The sequence below is a fragment of the Marmota monax genome, unplaced genomic scaffold, assembly GCF_021218885.2.
Source record: "Marmota monax isolate L192 unplaced genomic scaffold, Marmota_monax_Labrador192_F-V1.1 WCK01_AAM20220418_F8-fsc00544, whole genome shotgun sequence".
Lineage (NCBI taxonomy): Eukaryota > Metazoa > Chordata > Mammalia > Rodentia > Sciuridae > Marmota > Marmota monax.
In genome coordinates, this window is record NW_026694291.1 from 247,628 (window position 1) to 263,329 (window position 15,702).

General features: G+C 40.9%; 2 gene segments (V, D, J or C); both read left to right on the top strand.

Annotated features, from left to right (window-relative positions):
* The first annotated feature begins 2,763 nt into the window (after nucleotides 1-2,763).
* On the top strand, nucleotides 2,764-3,641 carry LOC124108999 (immunoglobulin lambda variable 3-9-like). The segment is given in 2 exon segments: nucleotides 2,764-2,893; nucleotides 3,265-3,641. Coding segments are annotated over 2 exon segments (423 nt in total).
* A 9,157-nt stretch (nucleotides 3,642-12,798) lies between these two features.
* The window catches only part of LOC124109000 (immunoglobulin lambda variable 3-25-like), a 29,748-nt gene continuing 26,844 nt past the window's right edge, over nucleotides 12,799-15,702 (top strand). The window contains 2 exon segments of the V gene segment in view: nucleotides 12,799-12,888; nucleotides 13,013-13,347. Coding sequence covers nucleotides 12,843-12,888; nucleotides 13,013-13,347 — 381 coding nt within the window.

Here is a 15,702-nt window from a genome sequence, read left to right on the forward strand (position 1 = left end):
TTGTCACTCTATTTCTCAGCCCCCCCATTTTTTTCCCTCCCTATGAAGTATACTTTCAATATTCCATGCTTGCAGGCCAAGGAATCTGTGGCTTGTCAAGGAAAACACTGCTGTGTCACTCATCAGACACTAGGAGACACTCAACACCTCTTCCAGGTGAGGAGGCACAGGCTTAAGCCTAAGTTCCCACCTGGCTGTATGGTAGGTACAGGGTAGAGGGGAGGAACCAGCAACCACGCTCTGGGTATATGAAGTCCCATGTAAGCAGGGCTGTGATTAGAGGAACCCACTGTGTCTCATCTCTCCCTGGACTTGCGATTCATAATATGCTACAAAGATGCCATTGAACTGAGTTTGTTACTTGGAAATTTTACCATCAACAATTCTGACTGTGCATTTGCCATGACATCAAAATTCTCCTTAGGAGATAATAGTATCTTGAACTAAATAGGTTGCAGTCCTGGTCTCCTCACATTGCCACTTTCTTCTCCCATCATCACACACCCAGACTCCTACCCCACTTCATGGATTCTGCTGTCCCCACACATGTGCTGTGATTTCTCACCAGTCCGGAGAACAGCTCCTGTGACACATCTGCAGGGGAGTCCCAGCCTCAGGTTATATCCCAGCCTGCCTGTCACTCTCTCTAATCAGTGTATTAATTACCTCTGTATCATTACCACTGAATGGTTTTTTCACCAGCATAGTTTTAGTTAATTGATTTATTTTTGTTAATTATTTCCCTAGTGGGTTGTAGATTTTTTTAAATGCAAGAATACATGAATTAAAACAGACTCATGAGCACATGGAGCCTAATTTCTTCTTTTGCAAAAGCAAAGCACTTAGAAATAAACACTTATGAAAAAAGAAAACAAAACAACTAAGTCATTATGTTTTCTGGCTTCCTTACTCACTTTTTCATTGTGGGACCTGGGGACTTTTTCAGCTTCTCTTCCACCGTCCTTACCAAATTAGCCTTCCATTTTTGTTGTTGACTAAAGACCCTAGATGGCTCTTGCAGCTCCAGCAATCACACCTGAATTTAAGGAGCAAAATGATGCAATGACCAACATATTTCTCTCCCTCACAAGTCCAGGCTTGCATTGACATGGACCTCTGGTCAACTGAGTGTTCCATATCATGGTTGTGTATTGTACTACATGGTCAGTGCTGGATGTTTATTTTGGAAAAAGTGTCTGGATTTTCAAGAAAGAGAGGAGACTAAGCACAGGCTCTGGTGGGTAGGACAGACTATTAAACTGCACACTAGGTGTATCCAAAGCAAAGCCAGAAGGTAGAAACTCATAGAGCAAAGGATGCATCATGTTCCTCCTGAATTCCCAGCATGGAAGTAGGTGGAGACCACAGTGGGTCTGAATAGACATTGGTGTGAAGGGGCTCCTGTCTGTGTCTGTGCTTCTCACAACTCACTCATATTGACTCTGCACCTGCAGCTGACAATAAGAAGAGTCAGTTCCTGAGTCCAGTGTTACCCAGCACCAGGACCTGGAACCACTTCCTTTGACCAATCACCACCATAAAAAATATGCAGTGATAACTCAGGTGGGTTTTAACCTTCCTCTACCTAATGCACCTGTTCATATTTTCCTGTGTAATGTGAGCCTCCCCTTCCTGATCCTAAAACCGGTAACATCCATAGGAAGAAGATGAATTTCCTCCGTTGGCCAAAGATCAAGAAAACCTGGGCCTGAGAGGCAAGTTCTGAATCTGCACCTGGACCAAGAATGCCATGATATGCAGCAACCAGTGTAGAGTGGCCACTAGGGGGCAGTTGAGAATCACCTGACAAAGCTCCCTAGGCTTGGGCTGGGCCTGGGCTTCAGGATTCAAAAGTGCAAGAGGGTTAGTAGTAACCACAACCTGAGATCTAGAGGAAAAGGTGTCATATTTCTACAATATCATCTTTGAAGCAAATACAAATTTTTTGGTCTTCATTTCTCTCATACCAACTGTTCCAGAATTTTCCTATTTTAGATGTTTGCACAGTAAATCTTCCTGCTTTTCTTGACACCTCTTTTCCTTACCCAAACACCAGATCTCACCCTGGAAGGGAGATTTCACATGCAGGAGGATTAGTGACCATGACATGAGACCTGGAGGAAATGCTGGATTTTTCTCCAGTATGGGGAATAACATTGATGTTTATATTCATTGATGTCTGTGTCTCCCAGAAATCCCTTCTCTTTGTAGAATGTCCCTGTTGATATGGCAGAGGTCTAGTATTCCTCAGGCCACCATTCATGCTGAAGTTCTGTAACTGTTAGTATTGTAGGGGAGGTAGAGAACCCACCTACAGTCATTAGGTCATGTGAGCCTGAGAACCCAAGATCTGCCTTAGGCCTTCACACCAAGGACAGAGAGATATTGTACCTCACTGGACCTTTAAGACACCAGGTACATTTATGGAAGAATTTGATTGACCCACATAGCTTTAGAGGATGTATCTGGGACAGAATCCCATAGCTGAGGAAACCTCTTATAGTCAACCTTATAGTTTGTTCTGATGACAAAGACAGACTCATCTTTATATAACAAGGTCAGCCCAGATTCCTGGATAGAAAATAGCCTGGGATGGAGACATGGCCAAAAAGTTGGGACTAGAAAGTAAAGGAGCATTCTGTGAGCTGAGCGTAGTTCTTCAGGGATGCCCCTCCCACTCTTTGGCTCCCTGGGGATGAGCCCTTCTCTGGACACCACATAGCTTCCTCCAGTAGCAGCCCTGACCTAGGCTGATTTGCATAACAGGCAGCTGTCCCCAACAAGGGAATAAAGAGGCCTTGAGGGAACACAGACCAGCCTAGGACTCAAGAAGCAGCCACAGTCACCATGACTTGGAAGGCCCTTCTCATCAGCCTCCTGGCTCATTACACAGGTGCTGCCCCCAGGCCCCAATATACATGCCAGCCCAAGGCTCCTGTATAACTAACCTGGCCTAATTCTGAGCTCAGCAGAGCTCTGTTTGTGGTGGGCAGGATGCTCAGGACCTGCTGCTTCAGGATGAGACTTTTGGCTGAAATTCCAACACTGTGCTCTATGGCTTGGAGGAAAGGGGTTGGGCTTGCTCATGGATTCAAATCTCCATTCCTCAGTCAGGCTCATGGGCCACTGTGACTGATTTTGATGCCAGAGGATTCACTTTGTTGCACATATTTCCTGAAGTTCTTTCAGGCTAGGGGAAAACTGGGCATCTCATGGGAAGTGTTTGTAACCATTAGTCCCCTCTCTTCTTTTATTTCCTTATAGGTTCTGTAGCCTCTTATGTGCTGACTCAGCCATCATCAGTATCAGTGACCCCAGGACAGACAGCCAGAATCACCTGTGGAGGAAACAACATTGGTAGTAAATATGTGCACTGGTACCAGCAGAAGCCAGCACAGTCCCCGCTGCTTGTCATCTATGATAATAGCAACCGGCCCTCAGGGATCCCTGACCGATTCTCTGGCTCCAACTCTGGGAACACAGCCACCCTGACCATCAGTGGGGTCCAGGCTGGAGACGAGGCTGACTATTACTGTCAGGTGTGGGATAGTGGTGCTGCCCACAGTGACACAGGCAGACAGGGAAGTGAGACAAAAACCTGCCACCAGCAGAGCACCAAAGGCCCTTCCTGCTGGTTCTGATTAGCCTGACAGCAGAGTGCATGCCACATGCTGTGGAGGAAGTCGCCTCCCATTTCTGTCTAGATAGTCCTAAGAGATGAGGGGAAGGCTCCTGTACCTCCCCAGGATCAGTTGATTCCATCGGAACTTGATCAACTCATTCTTATCAACTTGATCTGCCAGGGCCAAAAGCCACAGCAAGTCATCAGTCATACAAAATTGCATGTTAGTATTAAGTAGAATTTCACTGTGGCAGGGTCTTATTTATGGTTAACTAGGGGAAGAACAGGACATGGTTCTAATATTGAAAAAAGTGTCCTGGGGAGTTTTAAGGCAGATTTGTCAAGAAGAATTTTGATGAGTATTCATGTAACCAGTGTTGTACTGGGGAGGGTTGGTATGCACTAGGCTTGGGGGATTTTGCTGTGGGTGTTGATTAGTAAACCTCTATTTGACAAGGTAGCTGTTTTTTTCAGGCAAGAACTAGTTATTCAGTGAATCCAGTTTTTTAACCTGAGAAATCAGTTTTCAGGAATGTCCCAAAGCAAAGAATTGCAGTTTAATCTCTCATTCTCCTGACTACAAGTGTCCTGGATCCAACAGTGAAACTGACACTGATGACTTCAGTCCTCAGCCTTATCAAACTTTCTCTGCAGGATGAAAGTGACCACTGGAGAGGAGAGCATGTGAAATTCTCACAGAAAAATAGGCATACATGTCTCCATGTACAGAGTACAGAGGTGTTGGGTCTACCATCCCTGTTCTGTAGGACTTGTCACCACTGGGATAGAAATGAACACATGAGAGTTCCCTAGTGGTGTCCTTGGGAGGGTTCCAGCTAGAGGAAATGTCCTTGACTGCCTGGGCTACTCTGAGATTTAGCAGAGAGGAATACCTGGCCATCACTCCTCTAGTTCCTTCCCAGCAGTGTCTTTAGGATCCTCTGTCCTGCTGCAGCACCCCTCCCCATCATGCCTGCCTTTCATCCACCATCTCCTCTCCCTCTGTCCTCTGCTCCAAGGCTTCCCCTGTGCAACGCCAGAGTCCCCCTTCTATTCAGTGTCAGGTCCTGCCTAGGTCAGACCCAGGGACATAGCCAGAAGCTTCTGTCCCCATCAGCTTGAGAGAAGCCATTAGGGCACCATAGCAAACACACCTGTGGAGGTCATCCTCCTCTACAACTAAGTAGGTGCCAGGGGTCTGACCTGAGTTTTCCCTGAGACCCACTCACTGGCTTCAGAAACAGCCCAATTTCATTGCAGCTTCTAATGGAACCTGAGGCATCTTGGATGCCTCATGCTGGCCACACTTCAGTCCACCCAAACCTCCTACAAGACCAAAGGTCCTCCATCATCCATGGGTATTGAACCCTGAATCCTACTCATAAGTCATGTGAACTTGATAATTGAGTGTATCAAAAAACACAACACTCATTTTTACATCAAAAGATGACTATTCCTTCATTACTTTAATCCATGTATGCCTGCCAAAAAAAAGTCTAGATTTCACAAGAATAGATGCACCCTAATTTAAAAAGCAAGGAGCTTTTCTATGAAGAATCTGATATTTGAGGTTCCTTTGCTTAGTATTCCTCACAGACACCCTCTTTCTCCTTCTTACTGTCACATCCTTAAAAGACAGGTCCTCTGCAGGGCCAGTGTAGCCTATAATCCAGAGTGTACCTCAGTACCTCCCTGGTGTGGTGCTAGTTATGGGCTCCTTCTGGACAAGCTATGAGCCACAGTGAGCAGGGTAGGGGCCTCTTCCTTCTACTTAGGGGACTCAGTGGTGCCAGACATTGAGGATGGCCTTAGGCCTAAGCCTAAGCAACTCCATTTAAAAAACTCCAGTTTGAAACCTGCAGTCTCACCAAGTACACTCATAGAGCCCTCATAGAGCCCTCCAGTATGCATTCAAACATATAGATGCTGACACCAACTTCCTTAAAAAGACTCCCAAGGCACAAGAAATAAAAACAAGAATTAATAAGTGGAAGGCCACCAAACTAAAAACAAAACAAAAATGCTTCTGCACAGCAAAGAAATAATTAAGAGCTTGAGGAGAGAGTCCATGAAATGGGATAATATACTGTCCAGCTCTTTCTCCAACAGGGGATTAATTTCTCCAACAGGGGATTAATATATGAAAAAAGTCTACACCAAAAAAAAAAAAAAAAAAAAAAAAAAACAATCAATAAGTGAGTAAAAGTACTAAACAGAAACTTCTTAAAAGAAGATATAGAAATGGCCAGCAACTACATGTAAAAATGTTCAACATCTTTAGCAATCAGGGAATGCTGATGAAAACTGCACTAAAGATTTCATCTCACTCCAGTCAGAATGGCAACAAACAAGAATATAAACAACAATAAATGCTGATGAGGGTGTAGAGGAAAAGGTGCACTTGTATATTGTTGGTGGGACTGCAGACTAGGACACGCATTCTGGAAAACAGCATGTTGTCCTTAAAAAAAAAAATAGAGATTTATCTACCCTATGACCCAGCTATCCTAATCTTTCATATTTTCCCAAAAGATTGAAAATAGGCAGGGTGAGAGAGGGTCTAATTTTATTTTTCTACATGTAGCTGTGCAGTTTACCCAGCAATATTTGTTAAAAAGGCTGTATATTTTTCCAAGAATATTTTTGGTGTCTACAGTGATGTAGCCGCTTGAAAGTTTCCAGAAGCACAATTCACATTAGCTAAATTATTGATTCAATCCAGATGCCCATCAATAGACAAATGCAACAAAATTTGTGACATACATATGATATATATATATATATATATATATATATATATATATATATATATATATATATATATATATATATATATATATATATATATGATGGAGTTCTAGTTAGCTTTAAAAAAGAATGTCATGGCATTTGCAGGTAAGTGTATGGAAATGGAGAATACCAAGCTGAAAGAAATAAGCCAAACTCAGAAACCCTAGATAAATGTGTGATTGCACATGTGGTGCAACTCTACATCATGTACAACCAGAAATGAAAAGTTGTGCTCCATTTGTGTACAATGAGTCAAAATGCACTCTGCTATCTTGTATAATTAATTAGAACAAATGAAAAGAAATTATAAAAGATTATGGAGGATTCTGTCAATATTCATGGTGGGCAGAGCCTATGTAACCTGCCTATCCATTGGATACTTTTGTTCCTCATTACACTGTTTAGATTTAAAGGTTTAAGTTTCTATTACAGCACCTGCTTTAGTTGTATTCCTTAAATTTTTCATGTTGTGCTTTTCTATTTAAAAAATTTAAAGTGTTCTAATTTATATCATCTGTGATTTTATTTTTCATCTACGGGTTATGTAGAGCTCTAAGTTTTTTTCTTTCCATATAATGAAAGACTTCATAAAATTATGCAGGTTTTAATTCAATGAATTATCTAAATATGCATAAAGTCATGTTTACTAACATTTGTTTTATGACCAAGAATTTGAACAATCTTGGGAAACCTCTCATTGAAACTAGAAAAAAAAATAATGTGTATCCTGCTGTTGTGGGTGAGATTTTTCTACAAATTCATTTAATTCAATTTGGTTGACAGTGTTGTTCACATATTCTCTATTCATTTTTTTCTGGTCATTTTATCAATCTCTGAGAGGAAAATATAGAAATGTTATCACTATTAACTGAATTTTCATTTGATGCATTTCAGCAGGTTATCTTCTCAAATCACAGGCACAATTGCCTTATTCTCCAGACCAAAGGCCTTCTATGATATCTCAATATTATCTAAAAATAAGAAAGAATTCCAACCCTACATGATAATACAAAAAGCTTGTCAATCATCAAAATTGGGGTTGTTTGTTTCCTTTTTCTTTTAATCATGAACTCATGCTTCAATATCCACCAGAAAATGAGGTCACATAAATACTGAATAAAATATGAATCAAAGGAAAGGTTGTTGTTACATAGAAACAAAATAGCTCCTCAGTTCATGCTTCATGGTAACTGAACTGAATGTTCATGTTTGTTGAATGCATAGATAAATTTATCTAATTTATCTATGCATTCAACAAATATGAATGGAACTCAAAGTCAACATACAGTCCAAGACATATGAGAGAACTTTGTTTGAGATATAGTGATGAAGAGGGCACAGAAATAGCTGCTCTTAGAGCAATATCACAGAAGGGCATTCTAGAAATTGATCCCTTCTCAAAAGTAGCTGTTCAATTTGCAAGAAGTATCTGAATCAACTGCATGGGAATGATGAAATCTACCCACAGCAATCCTGCATTCAGGAGAGTGCTGATGAAGAATGGGTAGATATAAACAAGTCTTTCTCAGCTCAATTTCTGACCACATACATAATTGAACAGACTTCACAGATTACGCTGACTGGGAATGCAGCCTTTGCATACAGTATGGAAAATTCACTGAACAAATGAAAAATTGTGCCCCTCCAACAGGCAACATCACCAACTAGAGATTGTGACTAATCTGATTTTCAAAGTTACAACATCACAACATTCAATTCAGAATTCAACAAAATATTTCTAAGCTTACCAAGGAATAAGAAAGTGTGACACATTCATGGTGGGGAAATCATCTGAAAATTTCCTGAGGAGGCATAGCATACCTGAGGAAGGGTGAACACAAAAATAAATTAACCTTGTAAATATGCTCATGGGGATAAAGAAACTTATGGAAAAAGATCTATAGAATATTAGGAAAATTATGTCTGCATAAGCAAGAAATATTAAAAATACATATAAAAAAGAACCAAACATTTTGGAATAGAAAAGATCAAGAGCTAAAACCAAAGCTTCTCCATGGGTGTTCAACAGCAGCATTGAGCAGACCAAAGAATAATCAATTTACTGAAGAGACATTTAATGAGATCACATTGTATGAAGAGAAAAATTAATTAATTAATAAAATTAACAACATATGAGAGACCTATGGGCAACCTTAAACAGAGCAATAGATGCATCATGTGTGTCTCAGAAGAAGAAAGATGAAGCTGAAGAAATATCTTGTGAAATAATAACTAAAAGTGCAAACATGAGGAAAGATCTATATCTTCAAGGAGCTCAATGATGTAAAATCAGAGTTTGAGGGTGATGTATTTTATGACAACTATCATAAGTCAAGTTTGAAAACAAAATATTGAGAAGAGAAAGAGAGAAGAAACTCTTCAAACTCAAATGATCCTCAGTAATATTAATATTTCACTTTTCATCTGAAGCTATTCAGGCCACAAGGCAGGGATAAAATATCAAGTAATGAAAGAAAAGAATTTCTTTCTTTCAAGAATTATATACCAGGTAAAACTATTCTTCTAAAATTAAAATGTTATTATGGTTTGGATCTTCCATGTTTCCAAAAATGTACAACAAGTGTTTAAAGCAAGCTCCCCAATGCAGCAACGTTCAGAGGTGTTTTTTTTAAGTGAATGTTTTTTTTTATTTTTATTGTTTACAATCATACTTCTTTATAACAAATCTCAAAATTTGCATGCTTTTTGTTATATCACAAGAGAAGATGACTACAAATACAACACATACATTTAAATATTAAATACAAAAAATCTTAAAAATTGTAGATCTTTAAAATCCAATATTTTTTTTTTATTTTTAAATCACTTTTATTTTTTAAATACATGACAGCGGAATACATTACAATTCTTATTATATATATAGAACACAATTTTTCATATCTCTGTTTGTATATAAAGTATGTTCACACCAACATTTTAAATAAAATTTTCATATATATATATATATATATATATATATATATATATATATATATATATATATATATACAGCTTCAAATTTTTATTATCTGTATGGAAAAGATCAGCTTTATAGAAAATATTAAAATGGACAAAAGTATGAATATACGTATTCAAAGAAATACAAATTACTTACTAGTAGAATATGTTAATTATCTTTTAAATATTTTATTTAGATTTGTTATACATGACAGCAGAATGCATTACAATTTATATTACATATATAGAGCATAAGTTTTCATATCTCTGATTGAATACAAAGAATAATCACACCATTTGTGTCCTCATACATTTACTTAGGGTAATGATGTCCATCTCATTCCACTGCCTTTCCTACTCCCATATCCCCTCCCTTTCTCTCCCTCCCCTTTGCCCTATCTAGAGTTAGAGAGGTGGGGTATTTATGGAATTATTAGATCATGAGGGCTCTAATGTCCTCAATGGATTAATCCATGGTGGTTGAATGGACTGGATTACTGGGAGGAGAAACCTACATGGGGAAATTAAATCAATGTGGGGCTGCTTTAGAAGGATTTATCTTCTCCCTGGCTAATGCACCATTCTCCTCTTCTTCTTCCTCCTCCTCCTTCTATTCCTTATCCTCCTCCTTCTCTTCTCCCTCCTCCTCCTCCTCCTCCTTCTTCTTCTTCTTCTTCTTCTTCTTCTTCTTCTTCTTCTTCTTCTTCTTCTTCTTCTTCTTCTTCTTATTCTTATTCTTCTTCTTCTTCCTCTTTATCTTCTATTCCTGTCTCTCTCTCTTTCTCATTCCCTGATTCCATGAGCTGTCCAACTTCCCTCCATGAAGCCCTTCTATCATGAGTTTTCTGCAACTGAGTCAGAAATCATAGAAACCTAAAAAACTGTGATTCAAAATAAATAAGTCCTCCTCAAAGTTGTTTTTATCAGTATTTGGTCAGAGTGATGAAAAGATGACTAATAAAAATGGGTTAGTCACAGTTCTGGTAGTCTTGCCCATGCTGACATCCTAAGGGCAGTTCTAAGACTAGTCAAGGACAAGAGATGGTAGCTGAATAACCTGAAGAATTCAAGATCTCTAGTAAAGCTAACTACATAGGTAAACATAAATCCTAAAACATGTTATAATATTGTAATTTTATTTTGTATTATTTTATTGAATGAATGAAAATATGAAAAAAGTCACATTTTGAATTGATAATACAAATGGGAACAAAATGCACACACATCAAATGTGACATTAACATCATAAACAAGGAGAAGGAATAGCTAAGGGTATGTGGAAAGGTGACATATGCTGATATTCTCTGTGAAATTTATTAGTGTCAGAGTTTTGCACCTGACTGAGCCCTTGATGATGATCATATGCTGATGAAACTAATTAAGTTTCAATTCAAACTTGTTAATTAGATAAGTCAGTATGTGTCATTCACATAGTAGCCACTATGAAAATATATGCAAAAGGACATGAAGAGGTAACAAAAATGGTATACTGGGGAATAATCAACCAATCACAATGGAAACCAGTAGTGGAGCAATGAAGAACATAAAAAAAAGATAAGTTACATGTAGAAAACTAACATCACATTGACAGGATACTTTCATTATCATTAATAACATTAAATGAAAAATATGAGACTTGGTTACTCAATACATAGGAAGCCTGGGTCCCCTTATGGTTTAACACATTTTCTCTGTTGTATTTTTGGAGAAAGACCACAGATAATTTGAACATCTTCTAATAAAAACAAAACACATGTCACAAGATCTGGAACTGAAATGACTCCCTATCCACTGAGAATGCCACCAATCTGAGAATTACAGGGCAGGTTGGTGTGGGTACATTAGTCACAGGAGTGAGGCTGGACACAGGCTCTTTGGTGACAAAGGCTTTGAGCTCACCAAGGAATGAGAAGCTCTTGCTCTGGGTATACTCAACCAGCAGGGGCCAGCAGAGCAGTAACTATCTAGACAGCAAACAGGCTGCTGAACAGGCTTAGTCCAAGAGTGAAGCCAGCTCTGGAAGCCAAGGGATGTCCAATTTCATTCTCAAATTTAGACATCAGAAAAGTCCAAACTGTGCCCTGGCCTGCAGTGAGCCCATTCTTAGGATCAGGCTATTATAGGATCACTGCAGGACATTGTCAAGAGCCTAGGCACAAAGAGGACCTCAGTTGGGAAATAACCATGGAGGAGCCTAGTCATATCTGTCAGCATGGCAGACTTTTCTGGGTAAAACTCACTGGAGGGACCAAGCTCTGGTCCAGGTGCTGCAGCATGGAGCACAGCATGAGAAGATGAATTTACCAGGGTCTGTGTCATTTCTCAGCATGAATGCATGGGCCTCCTCCTAATCTCAGGGCACCATTTATCTCTGTCCAGAAGTCATTGATGGGATATTGCTCCATACTAGACACTTTGAAACATTTCTATACACTCCCCACTGGCCTTTTCTCCCACCTCCAGGCATATCTTGCCCCAGGCTGTGTCTCCTATGCTCAGGTGCAGTCTTGGATGAGAGAAGAAGGCATTTGGTCCCTTGTCCCTGGATGGAGTAAGCACAGGCTCCCTGAGGAGACTCTCAGAATAACACTGTCCACCATCTGCCTCACATCACTTTCCTGAACCTTGAATTAACCTCGGTTCAGTGATAGGATCCTGTTGCTTGAGAGATCCTTGGCAACCCACCCTACAGAGTTCAGCCATGTTCAAAACTGTGACACTGAGGAACTTCACAGAGAATATGGGGTCTAAAGCTGGTTTCTCCATCAAGTTTGAACTCTGACACTTTAAAACCTATTGCATAAAACATGGATGATTAAAAAATAGTATACTCTTGACTATTGCTTGTATATTGTGGAATGAGGGATGTTAAACAGTGTTTTTGAGGCCAGAAAATGTAGGAAATACATAAAAGAATGTGGTTACTTAAGTGAACAAGGTTTAATGTGTGACATATTTAAAAGCATCCCAACAACCAGAAAAAAAAAAAAAAAAAAACATTAACGAAATACCAAAGATGAAAACAAAGTACATCTTGAAGACAATGTGAGGAAGATGAAGGTCCATTGTCCACCACAACTGGGCCCAGCTCAGCCCATGGCCAGGCTCCTGAAATCTTCACAGTCCTGATAAAATACAGCCAGAGAAGAAACAGCCCAGAAAAATGAAACAGTGGTCAAGGGGTCAATTCCTGGAAAATGACATTAATCAGAGGTCATAGAAATCAAAGCTGATGTTTTGCTCAAAGCATCTTGGAGAAAGTTGAATGCTCAACCTCGATCTTCGCAGTCTCTTCTTCTCTACCCACAGCTGATTTCAGTGACTTCCCATAATTGGTAGTTACAGAGAATGGATAATTTGCATGATCATCAGACATGCATTTACCCAAACATCTTGAAAGAAATAAGAGAGGTCCTGGAGAACCCAGCTGTGCTGTGCATATCATCACAAAGAGTTTTTGCATGTCTCCACCATGAACAGCACACCTCTACTCTTCCAACTCCTCTTGCTCTACACAGGTGATCTACCTATTGGGGTGTCACAGGATCATGAGCTGGACCTTCCCCCAAATCTAAGCTCATTTGGACATAGATTTAATGGGTACCCTGGGTAGGGGTCCTTCATCTCTTCCTTCTCTTTCAGGTTCTGCCTTGAATGAGCTGACTCAGCCAGCCTCAGTCTCAGTAACCCCAGGACAGACAGCCACAATCACGTGCTCTAGAGATGAGTTTTCAAAATATTATGCACACTGGTTCCAGCAGCAGCACCCAGGACAGAGCCCTGTGCTGGTAATATTATATGATGATAATAAGCGACCCTCAGGGATCCCGGAGAGATTTTCTGGGTCCAGCTCAGGGACAACAGCCACTCTGACCATCAGCAGAACTCAGACTGACGATGAGGCTGTCTATTACTGTTCTTCATCATATGGTGAAGGTGATAATGAACTTCCCACAGTGACACAGGAAGATAGGGAAGTGAGACACAAACCTCTACCCTGCAAGTGTCACTCTTTTCTCCAGATTCAGTAGGACTGCAATCAGAGCCTTGAGCAGAACAGGTTCAGCTCATCCAGATATGAGGCCCCTATACTGCTTCTTCCCAGCCCTACAGTGAGATTCAACAAAGGAGAAAGGTCAGGGATGATTTTATGGTCATCAAGACAGATTGTCATGGTGTTTTATTATCCAGACAGTGAGAAAGAAAAAAAAATGAATGGAAACAAAGTTAGAAAGAGCCATCCCTCAATGTCATGGTTTCTGGATTTCCATATTATGGTGCCTGGACCTCTCTAGGGCCCTAATGTTCTAGATTTCTAGCCCTTGAGTTGCTCAGCACTTCTCAGACCCTGTAAACTTAGGTTCCCATGGCAACCTTCATGCTGAACACAGAAGACCACTATAGCGTACAGAGAGGGATTGAACTTGATTTCCTCTTCAGAGCTCACCCAACCACACACAGAACCTTGGATTTCTCACAGCTCACGGAGATGCCCTCACTAATCTGCTTCTCCAGGTTCACATCTTTCTCTGACAGGTTCAGTTTAACGGTTGGTTGAGGCCATGACCTCAGAGTCCTTCCCCATTTTAGGGTGTCCTGCAGGTCATCCAAAACAATCTGTTGGGATGCTGAGAGCTCAACTGTCACCTAAGGGTCACTGTATCTTTCAGCACAGTACTGCCTCCATCTCTGATTTCAAGGCAGCCTGAGCATCATTCTTCACCTGAGAGTCTGCACCAGGACATCTGATCAATGAAGCTCAGGTGTTTCCAATGCTGACATCCAGGGACTCTAATGGTTTGGATATGTGGTCTTCCAAAAAAGTTCATGTGTGACAAAATGCAAGAATGTTCAGAAAAGAAATGATTAGGTTATAAGGTGTAAACTAATCAATGGCTTAATCCATTGATATGGGTGTGAACAGTACGAAGGTAGGTCATGACTGGATGAGTTCATCACTGGGGGCATGTATTTATGTTTTATATTTTGTCCCTTGTGAGTAGTGCTCTCTCTGCTTCCTAATTGCCATGACTTGAGATGCTCTCCTCCTCTATGTCTTTCCTCAATGATATTCTGCTTCCCCTTGGGCCTGGATCAATAGAGCTGGCTATCTACAGACTGTGACCTCTAAAAGCATGCATCAAAAAAAGTCCTCTAAATAGTTTTTATTGGGTTTTTTGGTCACAGCAACAAAATAACTAACTAAAAAACGGAGCATGAAAGCCATTCTGTATTAAAAAAGCTGCTGTCTCATTCTAAATTCCCACTATAAATGCTCTAATGCACTAATACCAATTTTTCCTTGAATTTTTGTAAAATGACATCTTACGTATTCTGGATTATGAAAGATTTGAAGCATCAGACCCATATTGGAGCTAAATCCAGGGATACGTGGATGACCAGAGCCCTCATGTCTACATAGTGACCCAACAGATACCCAGCTACAGGTATGAGTTACAGAATCAAACTCCTTCATTTCTAACCTGCATACCTTGTACAACAAAAGTTATTTTTGCTACTATCCCAACCAGAAATATACATTTGAGTAATTCTGAGAAATATATGTAAGCCTATCAAAGTTAGAACAAATAAAACTACCACATTCCACCTATGTGAACCAGAAACTCATTCCAAGTTCCATGATCTTATCACCTCAAAATAAGGACAATTATGAATACCTTGCTACCCTTAATATGGCAAATTACCAACAAAGAACTAAAACAGAAAATGCCAATCTTTTTACTCCAAGAATATACAACATACTTTTCATCGTCAAGTATGTTCATTGTTTCTTAATATTTGGTATTGTCGAGGCGGGCCTGCAACCCACCGGCAGAACAGGCCCAGTGGCCTGCTGAGGAGCAGAGCCGCCCCCTCCCCCCGTGCCTGCAAGGTAGGCGGAACTGTGACCACTGACAGAACAGGCACAGCGGCCCGCAGAGGGGCAGAGCCGCCCCCTCCTCCCGCACCTGCAAGGTAGGCGGAACTGTGACCACTGACAGAACAGGGCCAATGGCCAGCGGAGTGGCAGAGCTGCCAACCACACCTGCAAAATAGGCGGAATTCCGACCCCCCGGCAGAACAGGCCCAGCAGCCTGCTGAGGGGCAGAGCCGCCCCCTCCCACCGCGCCTGCAAGGTAGGTGGACCTGCGACCACCAACAAAACAGGCCAGACCTTCAACCGACAGGCAGAACAGGCCCAGCGGCCTGAGGAAGGGTAGAGCCGCACCCCCCCGCGCCTGTAAGGTAGGCAGACCTGCTACCCACCGGCAGAACAGACCCAGCGGCCCGCAGAGGGGCAGAGCCGCCACCCGTGCCTGCAAGGTAGGCAG